Source organism: Protopterus annectens, chromosome 9.part0, assembly GCF_019279795.1.
Source record: "Protopterus annectens isolate FY-2018-M chromosome 9.part0, PAN1.0, whole genome shotgun sequence".
NCBI classification, from domain to species: domain Eukaryota; kingdom Metazoa; phylum Chordata; order Ceratodontiformes; family Protopteridae; genus Protopterus; species Protopterus annectens.
In genome coordinates this window covers 1,399,985,634-1,400,004,564 of record NC_056743.1, presented here as the reverse complement: position 1 = coordinate 1,400,004,564, position 18,931 = coordinate 1,399,985,634, and the positions used below count along the sequence as shown (strand labels likewise).

The window sequence follows — 18,931 nt, the reverse complement described above, 5'->3', positions numbered from 1 at the left end:
ATGCCACTGAGTAGAGCTGGGGTTTCTTTAACCGGGCAGCATATGGCATTGGTTTGAGCCCTTTGATCCTCTTGGTGAGGTACTTTTGGGGTCTTTCCAGGGGCATTGTACTCAATTATGGGCCAGATGAGGGATGAGTAAAGAGGCACGATGACCTCCCCTGATCTAGATGTGAATCCCTTCATGATTAGGCGGGCTATATAAAATGTTTTTCTAACCACTTTGGCCACGTGGTTGTCAAATGAGAGATTGCTATCAACTTGGGTCCCCAGGTCCCTAATTACTTCTTCTTTACTTAATGGATTACCACCTATGTGGTAATTTGTGGGCACTTTGTTTTTGCCAAAGGGGATGACGATACACTTTTTGGCGTTTAGCTTGAGGCCATGGCTCTTGCACCAGTTGTCTGTTTCTATGAGGCCCTTTTGGAGGATGCTTGTGTCGGCTGGAGAGATGATTATGGCACCCAGTTTGCAGTCATCTGCGAACTTGGTCAGCCACAGTCCTTCTGTGTTGGCCTGTACCTCCGAGAAATATATACCGAACAAGAGAGGTCCCAGGACTGAGCCTTGTGGGATGCCACTTGTAACTGGTTTGGAGTCTGACATGGCTCCAGCAATTCTAACCATGTGGGTTCTGTCCTTGAGCCAGTTTGCAACCCATCTAGTGATATAGGGGTTTATATTTAAGCTGGTGAGCTTATCTATAATGCCCGAGTGGGGTATTGTATCGAAGGCTTTTGCGAGGTCCAGGTAGGCTGTGTGGACCACCTTCCCCTCGTCAATGGCCTTGGTGACTGTTTCAAAGAAATCAACCAGGTTTAAGAGGCAGGATCTTCCCTTAACAAAGCTGAACTGGGTAAGATCCAGTGTCTGTAGGTCCCCAATATCTTTATTTATGAGGTCCATGATGATCCTTTCCATAGCTTTGCAGACCAAGCTAGTTAGGCTTATGGGGCGATAGTTTCCAGGATCCGTTGAGTCACCACCTTTGTGGAGAGGGACCACTGTTGCTGTACGCCACTCTTTGGGTACATATCCTGTAGTAAGGCTGAGATTGAACAGTAGTTTTAAGTTTGGGTTTAGCTCTTCTTGGAGTTCATGTAGGATGCAGCCCGGGACACCGTCTGGTCCCATTGATGCTGTGTTTTTTGCTTTGGAGAGGGCAGCTCTTACCTGAGCATATGAGATGTCAGGGGGGCAGCACTCTGCTGGGATAGATATTTTCCCATTTGGTGGGGAGGGGGGGGTGAGAAGTTTGCACTGAACCTGTCAGCTAGGATGTTGGCAATGTCTGTGGGTTCGGTGTATTTTTTGTCATTTTGGACTAATTCTGAGCATATCTGGGAATTCCCACCCAGGTTCCTAACATAACTAAAGAAAGCCTTGTGATTATCCTTAGTGCCCTGTGCAATTTTTCTCTCGAAGCTGGTCTTAGACGATTTTATGAGTGCCCGTAGTTTTTTGCTAATACTGATCAGAGATGCCTTCCCTTTTTGGGATTTTACTCTATCATGTAGTAGCTTCCTCCTTCTATTGTATAGTTTGTTTATGGCTGGGGTCCACCAGACAGGACGTCTGCCTTTGGAGGATTGGGTCTTGGTTTTATTTGGGATTGCATGATCCATGCATTCCTGAAGGTGTTCATAGAATGCATTTATAAAGGATTCTGCGATCTGGGCCGTATTTTCCACAGGCCCGGAGTCTTTGAAGGATTCCACCTCAGTTTTGAGGAGTGTGAAATTTGCTTTAGAGAAGTTTTTCACTGTGGATTTCAGGGCAGGGGGTGGAGTCAGGATGTGAATATCCAGTGAGATTAGTTTATGGTCTGATCTTACCAGTGAGGGATACACTTCTGGTCTGGAGCATAGAGTCCCCATGTTGGTGATGATCAGGTCCAGTATGTTTTCCCCTCTTGTGGGAGTGGTAACAAGTTGTTCCATAGCATTTGAGTTTATAAATACTAGGAACCTTTGGGCTAGGGTGTTGGAGCTAGAGTAATGCTCCCAGTCTATGTTTGGGTAGTTGAAGTCGCCCAGTATAATGGTGTTTGGAGAGACCTTCATATTTTCCAGTGTTCTCAGGAAGGCCGAGTGGGGTTCCTGGGTTTGGGAGGGTGGTCTGTAGCAGGCTATAAACTAGAAGGCAGTTAGTTGCACATGGATAGTCTCTGATGCTTTGTGCTGTGCCACCAACCTGGAGATGTGGGTATCTTCGACGAATATTGATACTCCCCCTCCTTTTTTCATTTGTGTATATGTGTATATATCAATAAATGTTGTATGTATATATATATATATATATATATATATATATATATATATATATATATATGTATATATATATATATATATATATATATATATATATATATATATATATATATATATATATATATATATATATATATATATATATATATATATATATATATATATTTGTATATGTGCGTGTATGTATGCATGTATGTATGTGTATATATATATATATATATATATATATATATATATATATATATATATATATATAGATATAGATATATATATATATATATATATATATATATATATATATATATACACATCTGTGTGTCCGTTGACCAATACATTTCCCGTAGAAACACACTTATGCATATTGGGTTTTATCTCTGCTTCAACAGCATACTATTGCCTTAGTCATTATGACACCGACACTTTACTCCGGTTAACTTGTAATCGGTATATAGCACTTTATACAGCGGACAGATGTCGCACTTTGTTCAAGTGTGGCGTACCACTGATAAGTGTGTTGTGATACAGTGTCATTTGACCTATTCCTCGTCTACACAGCCTAGTAGACCTGCTACTGTATTTGTGTTTGTGCACATTCCTATTATTTATGTCAATAAATGGAGTGCATGTGTTACAGAGAATGTACGTCAACATATTGATGTTTGCATATTGTTGTGTCTTTCGGCTTTTCCTGGTTAGGGGTTGCCACTGTGGAACTCCGGTCTGCTACTGATTGGCTGATAGACGTTTATGTGCATAGTTGCCAGCCCTGACGCACAACCTTCAACAATGGTACACCCATTCACACATGTCTCCATGCAGAAGACGCTCTAGCTGAGAATCGCTTCTATGTACCAGCTGACCTACACGGACCGCTCCATTGGAACCGGTGCAACCAACCCTGGCACACCTGTATCCATAATGGCATAGCCATAGTTCCACCAACCCACCCGTGTTGAGTTTCCACGTGTAACAGCCATTAGCCACATGATGTCGCAGCCATGACACACCTTTACACATTGCCCTCTCCAGAGCGTTAGGGGCCCTACACACATTTTGTACCGCCTTGTGTATTATTTACACATATGTGCCTTTCCTGGTGTTATGGATTACGGCCATTTGCCGGTTACATGTGTAGGTGGTCACAACATGTAATACATTCCGTCTGTGCAACGATATTATGCCCACTGGTATGACCCTGCCTCTGGTGTGAATAGCGGAGCTCTGCTCACTCTTGGGCAGCTTTATCTGACATACACTGCAAGCACTGTATAATACCTTAGTTGCTCTAGATTCCCTTCACAACCCGTGTGCATGCTTTCTCCTTTCGGCGTTCATTCTATATATATATGTATATTTAATTGTTATTTCTTTTCATGTATTTCTTTATTTTATATCTGTGGATATATATCTATACACACATCTATATAGCTATATATACATATATAAGTTACATCTGAACAAAACAACATCAATTTCTTATGCTGGGAGCTGCTTACACACGCGCAGGCGCACTTGCATATCCTTATTGTGAGTTACATATGTTTACTGCCACGTCTTTGTGCTTAGGTGTGCCTTATTCATTATGACAGTTCCACTTTGGTTGATGGAATCCGGTTAACATCCCCATGCAAATCACATGTTCACCTTTATGTGTTTAAATGTTGGCTTTACAGCACAGAGGCATTCATTACACAAGAAAGTGATATGTGCTATAGTCATACTTGAACTGGGAATGCATTTACGTTAGGCGGATGCTCTAACCACTACACTATTGGTGTTCTGCTTCATTTATATGTATACCCATGGCTCATAGCTACCCTAACATACACCTCACCGCTTTACTTACACAGCAGGCATCCATTCTCCTGCTGGGAAAACCGCAGTACTACACATACAACATTCCCTATTCCCTACTGCTCTGGACCCATGCTGCATGTCTACTCACTCCAAGGATATTCAGAACTCCAACACTTATAGTCCTGGCACATATGTGTATTTGATTGTCAGGGTGTTCATGTGCTGGTCCGGGTTTAGGCTTGTCCGACTGGTGACCAGCACTGCCCTGTACCTGTTCAAATGTCAGACGTAGCACATGGACAGAGTTGGTCCTGAATTTAACATTCTACCTGTGTTTACAGACGCAGGGGTTTGGGCACCTCTGACCATATTATTAGGTCGGCACTACATAATATAGGGTGGGGGGTGGTTCCACTACATGATACAGGATGGGAGGGTGTTTCCACTGGTGTTTCCCTTCACATTTGACTATGTAATTCATTCACATATACAATGAATATTATTCTGGATATCACTTATGAATTCACTACAGGTATGCAATAGTCCTGTCAACAAATGTGACAGTTGGTTGGTGTACATATGTGTACGGACCTCTGTGATACTCGGGGACTAATTTCAACAGTGACAGGGACAAGGCAATGACAAATCAGGGATAATCACGGACACTTCTACAACATTAGTACTATTAACTTGGAACGTGTTGACAGATTTGGAGACATATGTATTACTACTTATTTTCTGCAGTTAAATGCGTCTATTACTCTTAATTGTTGTCATTAGTCATCCTCATTCAACACCTTTCCTCCAAAGGTCCCTGGCTTTGTGAATGATTCAGAGGCTGGCCAGTTATTGTGCTCTGACCATTGGTAGGGTTGCCATATTTTCATATGTACAGGATGGGATATATTCTGGACACACCAGATTGTTTAGGCCAACACATACCCACTGTCAGTGCAGGGTTTAGAACATTCATTATTTTCCTAGATGAGAGCCTATTTCTTTAGCACTTTCATTGCTTAGTCTGTTTCTTGGACGAATTATGTATTTTATATCCAGACATGACTGCTTTAGGCAACTATTACATGCAGTATGGTACATAGTTATACCCTACAATCACAGGACATTTGCCATTGTATCACTGATGGTCAGGACACATCTACCCAAACAGTGACTGTCCCTCACACAGTGGGTCAGGAGGTACCCTGTTTACATCAGCGCCTTAATCACCCTATTTCCAAGTGCCACTATGCGAATGTGTACAATATATTCCCTCGATTATTCATGTGGGGAAACGTGTGTCACGGGCAGGTGTTTGATCCTGGGTAGTAAGTTCTGCATGACTGTCTAGGGCTGGACAGTCTCATGCATCACTACAGCACATTCAACTTGTGTCCGGATGTCTACAGGACTGGACATCGTGTCCTGATACCCAGTCTGATATTTACACAGGTTACTTATCCCATGAGGGATATCCAAAAATTGAACAAGAGCAATACCGTCCATTCTTTTGGCTTTACGAAAATGTGATGGGGTTTTACATGCAAGGGATACATACTTTGCAATCCTGAAACTGCCTAGGGTGACACTGCCTACTACATATGAGTAGTAGTCACTATGTTTAGATATGGCTGCGCCAAGCTAGTAGGCCGAGTATGGCTGGATTTGGTGGACGTTCAGGTATGGGGGTGGGTTGTGTGCTACGGAGGGGATGATGGGTATTCAATTATGCATCCAGGTGTGTTGCATTTGAATAAGCTGATTCCATCCAGACCATTCTGTGGGTATGTGCTGGTGACGTTTCTGTACATTTGTATCGCACATTTTAATATTCATATGTTTGTGTGATTGTGTTCTACAGTATGGCCTGTCAGGTTGTATTGCAGATGTGTATACTTATTCTTTGTGTTTCTTTCGGATTCACCCGCTGCTCCCTCATACACCTCCAGTTCACCTATTCTGCATCCAACACAGTCTTGCCTTTATGGATTATACCATTACCATCCCCCCCACACACATATTCCTGACACTCCATCCATCACTTCTTTGGTTGATGGCCCATGACACTGTCAGGGGAACACATTGCATACACTACATATGTCAGGTACCTGTATGGTTGTGTGGACTACCCTGGCATGTTTCACCTGGCACATGCTGTACATCATGCACATAGGTACACGCCCATACTTAAGTTTCATGACATGGTTGGTACACCCGGGTAATACCCGTTCAACTGTGACACATCCTGACAAGTACGGCTTGGACCGCATATGGGCGGATTTTGGCCGACTGCTCTGACCATTGGTAGGGTGCCACCTTTTCATATGTCCAGGATGGGATATATTCCAGACACATATCTGATTTTACAGGACAACACATACCCACGGTCAGCACTACGGATAATACTTTTCCTTTCTGCCTACATGTTAGCTTATTGTTGTAGCAGTTTATATGCTCCTTCTGTTTTGTTTTCTTGCTTATTCTATTTCTTGTCACATGTGGTATGTTACATACGGACATACCTATTGTATGTGACTATTACATACGTTGTGGGATATAATTCTGTCCTACGGTCGCTAGATATTTACATTTATAATGGTTTTGGTATGGACACATCTGCCCAGCTGTGTACTATCCCTCACAATGTGAGACAGCTGGTAACCCTGACCATTGGGCTAGACGTAGCTATTGGCGACGTGCTAACATGTTGCGTTTCACTTCCACTTGGTATAACTATCTACACTGCATTAGAATACGGGCACATGGTTTTCACTGTCATTTGTTCGAGGGATGGAGACTCGATATTCCCTACTGTGCATTTGTGTTTGCTTCTTAATTTTGTGTTTGCAAGAATTGTCTTGCATGCTTTGCATACGTTTCCGTATCCACGGACACTGACAGGTGTGATTACTATTGCAGACAAATTGTTATATGCAAGCATTTTTGGTTGCACGTCGACAGCTGACATTTCCACACCTCCATGCAGCACTTCGACACTCCCTATGCACTCGCGCTCGTTTCCTATGCACGTGGCTGTGGCGACAGCGCACCTTCATTAATATGCATTTGCTGCTACTGTGCCATCTACATGCTGCACGGTTGGCGCAAGCCTAACGCCAGCCTTGCGCCAAGCTTCATGAATCCCGGGGAATGTCCCTTCACACTATCAAATTAACAACAATATCCTATGTACCTACGATGTGGTAAGAGATCTGGGATCACAAGTAGACTGCAACCTTAACTTTGATCACCATGTGTTTACTGTAGTAAGGAAAAGTTTCTACCTAGCACACTTGATTAGCAAAGGCATCACCTTTAGAGCAAAGGAGGTTATAACCCCTCTGTACTTGTCACTAATAAGGCACATAATTGACTATAACATCTCTTTCGATGTGTACCATACAAAGCACCTGCAGAAATTGGAGAGACCTCAGAAGTTTCTGACTAAGAAAATCAAGGGACTCCAGCACGTGCCTTACACAGACTGACTAAAGTCCCTGTCACTTTACTCAGCATCTTACAGACTTCTTAGGGGGAAGACTTATGGCTGGCTTACAGATCAATCTCTGACCCAAATCTAATGAATTTACTGCACATCCATAAATCAGTCTGGACTAGAGCTACCCATTCCAGGGATCTAAATATGGCCTGCAACTTGAATAGGATGTGCTGGAGGGACAGATTTGTGTCACAGTGACTGCTATGTGTTTGGAATAGACTGACATTTTATATGAAGCACGACACCTCTATCACACTGTTCAAAAGGAACCTGGATGAGTGGATGGGACACCATGAATTCTTACCGGGGATAGTGTCCACAACCCTCCTGGACATGAGCAGTCATTACTAAATACAATCCTGGGTATTGACTTGAGTATCTATGGTATTACATTGGAATGAAACTGCTAGGCTTGAAATGACCTCCGGGTCGATAGCCTAGTAACCTCCTATGATACTATGATCCTGGGATTTGTTGTGCACATATCTATGTATACATCATGTATCTGTGCTACACATCCTTTGTAACCTGTTTGTGTATATGTAGATATTATCTATCCAGTATTGTGGTTCAAAAAATTACATACGGTCAGCCCACTTATCCAGCTGTCAACCCACGAATAAGTGAACAAATAACCTACATAAGGAGTAGGAAACTCTGCACTCTTCATTGCTGACAGTCAATGTTTTTAACTCCAAGTATTTCTCAATTCTCTCTCCCTCTCTTCTTTGCTGTTTAGTACTTCAGAATAAGTTGTTCTATTTTCAGATGCTGCCCAGGGCAGAGGTGTAAAACAAATTATGTAACCCTCTACTGCTCCTCTCTGCAATGTTCTCCTTGCCCTATCTCCTCTGTCTCAGCTGTTTATATGTCATGACACATAATGCTGTCTCACAGAGTTCTGAGGTCTGAATTTTTGAAGGACAATTGTTCAACTGCTTTTGTAAAGCATTTTTCTATAGTGTCTTCTGCTCTAATATTCACACTGCACTGTTTCTTCCTTCTCTGTTTGACTCTTTCAGAGAAAGCATGCTTGTTTTCTCATGTGTACAAGACAAAGTAAGCAAACAAACAAATAAGTGCACGATAGTTTAGTGATGCCTGAAAATAAAAATCCATATGATCTTTTTGTCTCCTTGCCATTTACATTCTAAGAGTAGAAAATCACTACCTGTAGATTGTTGGGAATCTGTGAAAGTTATGGTCTCTTTGGCTGCAGAAAGTACAAATATACAGTCACACTTTAGAATTTATCCCAACCTTAATTTTTGATGGACGTTATTTGCATCAGTAGTTATTATCTCATTTTTTTGTTTTTTAAGTATAATATCAGTTAAGATTTCCTTAACTAAGGCAGAACCCTTTCAATCACTATACTGTTTTCATATAAGCCAGTTTACCTTTAGAAATGCAGTATTTGGCAGATTCAATTGTTTCTCAATATCATCAGTAAAATTATGCAGAGATGAGATTTGCTCAGAAAGCATTTGTATGTTTTTCTCCACAGTTTCAAGAAGTTGCTTTTCTTCTTCTTCAAGTTTCATGAGTAGAGCTCTTTTCTCATAATTTAGAAATGTATACAGCTGGTCAAATTCAGCAATAATTCTCTCTCTTTCAGAAGACACATTAGCCTAATAAACAAAACAAATTCAGTGAGTAAAATAAATCCATCAATCCCTTGCAACGAATAAAGTTCAGTAAAGTAATATCAATTTAGCTGCAAAGTTTCAATAGCATAGTAAATTATAATAGTGTAGAGATACAACAAAATCAGTATGAAACAATCTGCCTGTGGCATGTCCTGCAGCTTGGTAATATGCCAGTAGCAGAACATTCATTTTTAATTTGTTTATTTATATAAGATTCTGGACTTGCATACATTTGAACCTCAGAATCCTTTATAAATATTCCAAATGACTGTATTAGTAGTAAACACATAGTAAACATCCAATGTTACTCTAAAAAGTAGTCACAAAAGAGAATACAAGTGCAGTTACATAAAATGGCACTAATGTGATTATTTATTTATTTATATTTAACAAGTGCACTCGTTCAGGGACACTTGTCAGGTATGAATCTGGCAATTATAGCTACAACAGTTACTGAAAGTTTACAATAAATTGGCACACTGTACAATCAAACAGTGGGTTTTGGTATTACTATACACATTATGCAGATGTGTACAAGCATCTTGAGAAGTATAGCTTGTTCTCCAGTGCCCACTACCCCAATTTATAAAAAAGTACCAAGGTGATGGATGCTAGTGTACAACTGCCATCCCATGTTCTTGAATGGTGCACAAGCATGTCGACTACCCATGGTGCACTAGGTGGTCCTGGGCTTGGGATGTGTGACAGTGTCATGCAGCATGACAACACTACACAGCACAACAGTGGCAGTTCAATATAGGAGTGTTAGGGGCACAGTCAGCAGATGTTGAATGGGCAGTACTATAGAACCAGTATTCAGAAATGAATGCCAATACTGGATTTACAGTTAGGGCTGAAGCATTTTAGTGTCTTGTGTTGTTTAACTGTGGCAAGCTGCTTATTAAATTTGTAGCAATCAGTTTGCTACAGTTGTTAAAGGAGAGCTTTTTTCCTTGGGCTTCAACTTAATAGTTGAGGGGGGCACATACTGAGAAAGTGCATCAGAATACCTATGTATGGTTCTATGATCCGTTGTCTTTGAATAGGAGTGATTCATAAAAGCGTTCCCTCCCTAGGCATGTTAGAGAACTGAGTTTCATTACTAACTGACCATATTATATTAATGAAGAAATATGATGTGTGAGATCACTGACATCACTGGAAATAGGCAGGACAAGTTTAGGTGTAATAGCAGCTTTGCTTGCATCATAAAGGAAGCTGTTGCTGTTGTAGGGTTGTTCCTACTGTGGAACAGAGCTTTTCTTTCCTTTTTTATTTTAACAGTGCTAATATATTGCTTTGGTCTATCAGCTGAACAACATATTAGCAATATTAGCAGGGAAGAGGGCACAACCATCAGATAACATGTGGTTTGATTCTCATGGATTACCCAGTTAAGGCCAGCCATTACTCTGAAAACTATTTTTTTATGAAAAGCATACATTCAGGGAGACAGTGACTTGCATATGTACTCTGCACATGGAGTACAATGCCTGTGTGTTTGGCTAAGATAGGACACAATGTCCCATAGCATTGCTCTGCAACTTTTATGAATCAGAACAGACTTTGGTTCACCATTTGATGGTGTACCTATCCTCCTCCACGGCACACAAAGTTTATGAATTGTATCTATAGTTTACAATAAAAAATAATACAATAAGATGACACAGAACAACACATTCATAGAAAATCCACATATTTACACAAATGAATTTCCAGGTCCATAACAGAAAGCAGGACCATAAAACTGTATCAAATTAACATTCAGTTGTAAAATCAGAGTAAAGTGCTACATCCTTAATATAATGTGAAAATATTGTACAAAATAGTTTTGAGAACAAGCAAGTTATAGCTGATGTGCCTACCAGGCTATGTATAGCAGGGCAGTAGATAAAAAAATTCTTAGTTGCCATTTACATATTTACAGTGGTTGTCTTAATCAGACAGGTTTCAGGCATTAGATGGAAATATAATTATTTTCTGTATTATGTTTTAGTAGACTGAGCTGGTCCATTTAAGAGTACCTACACCATTTAACACTATCCACCACTTCTTCTCCACAAATTCCACAATGTAAAGTCAAAAACACCTCCGCTTGCTTTACAATGAAGGGCTACCCTCCGATAAGGACTCGAAAACCAAATACACTTAGGCACCCAGCACAAATTGTAGTTCCATAAATGTATAAACCACTCGTTGTAAGGACAGAATGTTTAATAAACAAATAACGACACAGTTACAAGTTACACAGCTACAAGAAACGAACTGGGATTGAGCGCGCTTTCATATTAATCATAAAAACTTCATCAGAATCCATTGTTCTACATAGTCAGTCGCCTTAAATACACTGTTGATTAATTAATAAATTGAATAATAACTTCATTGTTACCAACAGGTAGAACTCATTATATTCACTAGTTGATTCTTATACTCCAGCTTACTTTGCTTTTTATACACATTGTATAAGATGTATTATAATCCATATTGCTTAAACAAATATATATATAAAAAACCAAATATATATAAACAAATTTATACTTAGATTAAAAGAGTGCTTCATGAAATTAAAAAGCAGTTGATGTAGATTGTTATGTATTAAAACTATAAAAACCATTTCAGAACTGTATATATGCATAAAACCCATTTGTATAATATCTTATAGTGCAACTATGTATTTAAATATTAAATCATAAAAGCGTATCTTCCATGACTGAACAGTAGTAAAAACAAATACCTATGTATCTGTCCAAAACCTGTCCACAATTAACAAATTTACAAATAACGTGTAATATTCATGTGTTGTATCATACCCTAAATATATAAATAAATATACATATATATAAATCATTTAAATATACATTAATAAATACATCATTACCCATATTAAAATTGATAAGTATATATTAATAAATATATATAATAAACTAAATATTATAGTCAAAAACCACTAATAAATAAAATTTGTAATTATAAATAATTTACCCCATCCAAAACTTCATTTTATGTATATATTTTTTGTACTTTAATTCCTTTTGGGGTTGTTTGCTAAAAGTTTCAATGCAGGTTTGATGGAGAGGTGATCATTCATCCCACTGGAACCACAGGCATCCAATCTAAGCTGCCAAATCAATTCTCTGTATTCCAGTAGGGATTCCCAGTCTCCTCCTCTATCTCCTCTCTTAACCTCCTCAAGGACCCAAAACTTGATATTAGCTTTTGCACATATACTGGTATGCCTGAACAGTGCATTATTATTGTTTCTCTTATTTATGTCCCTTATATGTTCATATATACGTTGTTTTAACTTACGTTCAGTTTTTCCAACGTAGTACTTTCCACAAAACAAACAATAGGCTAAGTAAACCACACCTTGGGTATGGCAAGTATAATAGCCATTGCTTTTTAGTTTAAGATCTATATTCCTCAACCAAAGCTTCTTTTCTCCTATAATAAACGAACACTGTGCACATCTATCACACTTGTGTGTCCCCACTTTTTGTTGTGTCCCACTGAATAGTAAAGATTTTTTCCTCTCAAACAATTTCTTAAAATTGTGATTTTTCCTGTAACCAAACCTCAATGATTGTTGAAAAATAGAACAATCCATACTCATTCTAGAAATAATTCTCCAAACCTCATTAATCCCCTTTTGTATCCAACTTACCCCCTTATAATATGTAAGCATCAACCGTGGTAAATCATTATTATTGTCCATATTGTTATTATTGATTCTCATAAAATCAATCGTTACCTTACCCATATTGACATTGTTGTATGTTAACAGTGGGGGATACTGAATATTCCGTTTTTTCATAACTTCTCTCTTAACATTCTTTATCAGTCTCAAAGGGTATCCTCTTTCCCTGAACAACTCTTGAATAAATTCCATTTCTTCCAAATACTTGTCATTATTACTAGTCATTCGTGAGGCCCTGATCATCTGGCCCTTTATAATATTCCTCCTTAAATATAGTGGATGGTCACTCTCGAAATGTACATAAGAATTTGAAAAACAATCTTTTCTAAAAATTCTAGATTCATATTTATTGTCTGTCCTGTTTTTTATGATTGTTACATCAAGATAATTTACCTGTTCGGTGTTATATTGGTAAGTAAATTGTAGGAAGGTAGTTGTTGTATGTAGATATTCAATAAATTCATCAATTTGTTCCACAGTGCCGTTCCAAATAATAAAAATATCATCCCAAAACCGGAAATATGTGATAACATATTCCCAAAAACTGGATTTGAAGACATATTGTAATTCCCAAAACAGCATAATAATGTTTGCATAGATGGGGGCACACGAAGACCCCATTGGTACCCCACCTATCTGATGATAAATGTCTCCTTGAAAATAGATAAAATTATTTTTCAACACTAATTCCATATTTTCAAGAATCAATCTAAACTCTACTGTATTAAGAAAATTAAATTCAATTAACATGTGTTCAAACCAACTTAAACCTATATCATGCGGTATTACTGAAAATAAATCTCTAACATCTATTGTTATAAAAACATAATTCTCATTAAATGGAACTGTATTGAATTTAGATAAAAAATCCCAAGAATCAATACGTATGTGTTGATAATCCTTGTAAATTTTTTTTAATTTGGTATCTACATAAATTGCTAAAGTCTGCGTTTTTGAACACTGGGATGTCACAATGGGCCTAAGTGGGGGATTTTGGACATCTCTATGTATTTTTGGGATGCCAAATATCTCTGGGACTACTGGTTTAGGTACTTTGAAAAAATTGTACAGATCAACATCTATAAGATCCTGTAAAAGATTATCTTCCAACCAGAGGTCTATTTTCTTGTAACAAATATTCATTTAATTCCTAGATGCGATCTGATATCTGTCACTTATATTTAAAATGTCAAGCATCCTTTTAGTGTAGTCCCAGTGGTCCATCAGAACCACCCCTCCCCCTTTGTCAGGCTTCATAATTCTTAATTTATCATTACACTGTAACATTTTCATAATCCTAAATTCTTCCAATGTCAAATTACTATATTCTTTTGTTCCATCGTCCACTTTAAAACCTTCCCTAATCATGTTCAATACATAACTCTCAAAGTTAGAAATATCATGTTGCAGGGGGGGATTAAACACACTACTTCTTTTTAGCACATTTGTCATCATTGGTTCTTCATCTCTAAACATAGTTTTCAAATGCAGCTTTCTTGTAAATAATTTTATATCAAGTAATATTTCATCAATTTTGGGTCTCTTGATGGGTATAAAAGAAAAACCTTTTGTAAAAAGACTAAAAAAGCCCCTAGTAACCTCTAAATCAGTAAAATTGTATATATAAAAATTATTTTCCACACATATTTTGCACCTGTTGGAATTACCATGTCCATCTTTACTTATGTTAATTTCTCTGGGCCACTCAATATCCAATTGCATTTCTCCACTTTGTATACCTTCTGGTCTATGTGTATAATTCTCAAAATCAACATAATCCAAAGGGGTTGTAACAATATTGTCCAAATCACACATTGTTATCTGTAATTGTTTCCCCCTTGTTTCCTCGGATATTGATTCCCTGTTGCCTCTGCATAGGAAAAGGGTCGATTCTGTTTCTTTAATCTCTCTGACCTCCGTGGACCCTCTCCCCCTTCCCCCAAAGGGTCAAACTGGTCGAGTTCCTCGTTGACTACAAACCCATTATGCTCATTATTAAAATTAGTATAAACTGAATCTCTTTCCTGGAACTGTGTCCTATATTGGTTGTGAGGTTCAAAATCTGACCTATTACTAGGGACTTCACCTCGAAAGGACACATTATCATTATAAGACCTTTTCCTATAATGTCTGCTTGAATCCACATAGGCCCTACCTACTTTATAATCATGCAAATCGCGTTCAATTTTCCCCAACTTCCTTTTGTAATACTTAAACACATTTGAATCTACATCATGAAACACTCTACAATACATATATTTATATTCATGCACAGAAAAAAGTAAATCTTTGCTAATATCTTGTTGTAATTTATCTATTCTTTTTTTAGTTTCCTCTAATATTTCTATGTTACCGCGTATCATTGCTTTTAAAATTAAAATTCCACAATCATTTAATAAATCTGAAATAACTTTAAACAGTTGCGCGTTCCTCCGTATGTTATTGGGGTACTTGCTCAGTCTCAGTCCCTTAGGTACAATATTATGCTCGACACATTGTGTCAAGTACCAATTCTCCAAACTTAGGTTCCTATATTTAAGTAAATCAAGTTCCAAAAGCTTACAGTTGTCCTTATAACTGTGATAGTCCTTAGGTATTTCATCAGTGTCCTGCATAGTCGACGAAAAAGATTTATCCAGTATTTTTATATATATATTTGTTTAAGCAATATGGATTATAATACATCTTATACAATGTGTATAAAAAGCAAAGTAAGCTGGAGTATAAGAATCAACTAGTGAATATAATGAGTTCTACCTGTTGGTAACAATGAAGTTATTATTCAATTTATTAATTAATCAACAGTGTATTTAAGGCGACTGACTATGTAGAACAATGGATTCTGATGAAGTTTTTATGATTAATACGAAAGCGCGCTCAATCTCAGTTCGTTTCTTGTAGCTGTGTAACTTGTAACTGTGTCGTTATTTGTTCATCAAACATTCTGTCCTTATAACGAGTGGTTTATACGTTTATGGAACTACAATTTGTGCTGGGTGCCTAAGTATATTTGGTTTTCGAGTCCTTATCGGAGGGTAGCCCTTCAATGTAAATCAAGCGGAGGTGTTTTTGACTTTACCTACACCATTTAGTCAAACTACTGTGGTAAACCTACACAAATCCACACACACTGTCTTCAGCTAAATGCTTATTTAACTATGTGACTATATTATCTACATGCCTAATTTTTGAGAGGAGATTGTTTCTATTGGCAGGAGGCAGTTTTATTGAAGTCTCTTTTCTCTTGAAGTCTCTTTTCTCTAAGGCTTGGGTAAAGGGAAGACTGTAAAAGGGGGGTACTGTGCTGGTTCTTTAGAGAGTGTTTTTTTAATGTAATTTATTTTTAGTGTGGGCAATAGGTGTGATTTATACATTTGAATCTTAAAGTTGTTTAATAGGTAGGTGACCTGTGTGCATTACAGGTGGCCAGCTGGTTTTGTTTATGGTAGTATATTAGTGCTCACATTTTGGACTAACAATCTTACTCTTTTGCTTTCTGTGATTTGAAGGATACTCTTATTCTGTAGAGAATTAAGTAAAATGATTAGTAAAGAGCATTTGAGACAGGGTAGCAGTACATTTGATGGCTATGGCTTACCTGGATTCTTCTATGAACAGATGGGAAATTATGATACAATTTTTAACTGTGTAAGAACTTTTTGAGTCTGCAGTCCTACTGTAATATTGGAGAGTCACTGATCAAATGTCACCATAAATACTTCTTGCTACTAATTTTAGTGGTTAAGAATGGGCTAGTCTTTCTGTGGTACTAAATAGCATGACTTAAATTCACTGTGTTCAAATTCAGCCTATTATTCTGTAACTAGTTCCAAAGCCAGATCTTTTTGCAAAGAAGTGTTAAGTTTAAAAGAAGATTTATTTGCCCAAGTGAGCACTATAATTCAGACATCAGCACACTTAATTTCAAGTTAAAATAATAAAAACTACACACTCACTTTTGGTACAGAAGGTTTTAATTTCTAGTCCCATACCAGGTAGATTGATTGATAACACTCATGAATGTAACATCCTTTGGATGAGATGTTAAACTGAGGCTCCATCTGCTTAAGTTGGTGATAGTTCAGATGTATGTAAAAGATCACCCAGCAACTATCAAAAAGAGTAGTTTTTTTTTTTATTTGTGTACATATATACAATTCATATTTTTACATATTTACAATATTTACATATTTAACATAATTCAGTATACTGACGTCCATTTTAAGTATTCTGCCACTCTTTTGCCCACAACCAGAACCACATTTTTTTCAGTATTTTTATCAATGTCCATGTTTCATTGTATCTGATTTCATTGTCTTTCATTCTATATAAGTTTCTTAGACAGTCTAAACTTGTGTCAGGTTAGCGCTTAAGCCGTATAGGAGGAATATAATCAGAAAAAAGTAACAGCCAAGCGTGAGCAGGTACAAACCCTTTTATGCCAGGTCAAATAAAGCAGGATCCAAACTTGTAAAAAGAAATATTTAATCCACAAACAACTGACAGAGAGATAAGCGCTTTCGCAGTAATGCTTCTTCAGATCTATGACAAACACTAAAACTGCTTTCACCATATATACTGTTCCCAATCAGTGGCAAGCAATTAGTAAAACATTCCAAAGAATTTTAAAGAGACAAGAACTGTTGCAATAAAAATACATGGAATAAAATGCAAAGAATCAAATGTATATAACATTCAAAAAGCATATGTAAAATCTTATATAAAAAAACCTGTTTTAGGAACATCTATAAAAACAAATATAGACAAAATAAAAACAAGTGTGCTCTTGAGACACATTAAAACAGTTGGTTCACTTAATATTCCTTCTCTGCCTTAATTTGGGTCTAATTGAGGCCCTTTCATTCAGGCCACATCCTTTATCTGCTTTTAGTAATATGATCCATTCTGTTTCTTTGCCCTCTGTATAGACCTTAATATCCCCACCTCTTGGATTAGGAGTAATCACCTCCAGTACCTTAAATAAAAATACATGATGTGTATTGTTCATCATAACATGTTTGGCCAAAGCGTTGTGTATTGTGCCCTTTCTCATATGGTAAACATGTTCCCTCATTCGATCCCTCAGTGGGCGGTTAGTCTTCCCAACGTAGAATGAGGAACATGTTTGACAGACAGCTAGATAGATAACATGTTGTGTCATACAGTTAGCCTCTGCAGATATATAAAAACTTTTCTGTAGGTCTGGATGGAAGAAATGGGGAGTACTATCTATATAGGAGCAAAAATTGCAATGTCCAGGGGCTTAGTACATCCTTCCTTCCTATCTCTAAAACTAGGTGAGGGGTAACATAACTTCCTTTTTAAATTGTTTTTATTCTTATACAAAAACCCTGGTTGTTCACCAACTATCAGTTTAAGGTCATCATCCACATGTAGGATTTCCCAATGTTTTCTAATAATTTCTCTGATTTCTAAATGGTCTGACGAAAAATATGTAATAAATTTAACATATTGTGATCGTTCAATATGACTATTTGGGACTGTTATAGATCCATGCGGTCTAAAATAAGGTTCACCCTTAGTATGTCTTAGTTCATGTATATCATTCAGGTGTGTGTTTATCTCCCTAATGCCATAATCCCTAGTAGATAACCTGTCTTTAAGGCCATTTAGTTCAGTTTCAAAGCCATCATCTAGAGGATTCAGCCTTGATGCTCTGATTGCTTGGCCTCTCATGATATTTCTGAAAACATGGGGTGGGTGCATACTAGATCTAAGCAGTAAAGTATTGCTGTGGCAGCTCTTCCGAAATACACCTGTATTTATAAGACTGTTATGAAGTCTTTCAATATACATGTCTAAAAAGTCAATTCTATACAGTGAATGTTTCATGGAAAATTTGAGACAAGTTGTCAAATTATCCATGATGGTAAGCATACTATGAAGTTGGTCTAGTGAGCCCTTCCACAAAACAAATAAATCATCAACAAAGCGTCGATAGAAAATGACATGCTGTTTAAACATCTCTTCACAAAATAGTATGTGTTCCTCCCAGTAGG

The 18,931-nt window shown here is 37.6% G+C and overlaps 1 protein-coding gene across 2 annotated transcripts in view; it reads right to left on the bottom strand.

Annotated features, from left to right (window-relative positions):
- LOC122812092 (E3 ubiquitin-protein ligase TRIM39-like) overlaps positions 1-18,931 on the bottom strand; it is a 225,689-nt gene that overhangs the window by 95,199 nt on the left and 111,559 nt on the right. For both annotated transcript variants that reach the window (XM_044084366.1, XM_044084367.1), the window contains one exon: positions 8,966-9,196. In XM_044084366.1, the coding sequence (XP_043940301.1) occupies positions 8,966-9,196 (231 nt within the window). The remainder of the gene's footprint in view (positions 1-8,965; positions 9,197-18,931) is intronic.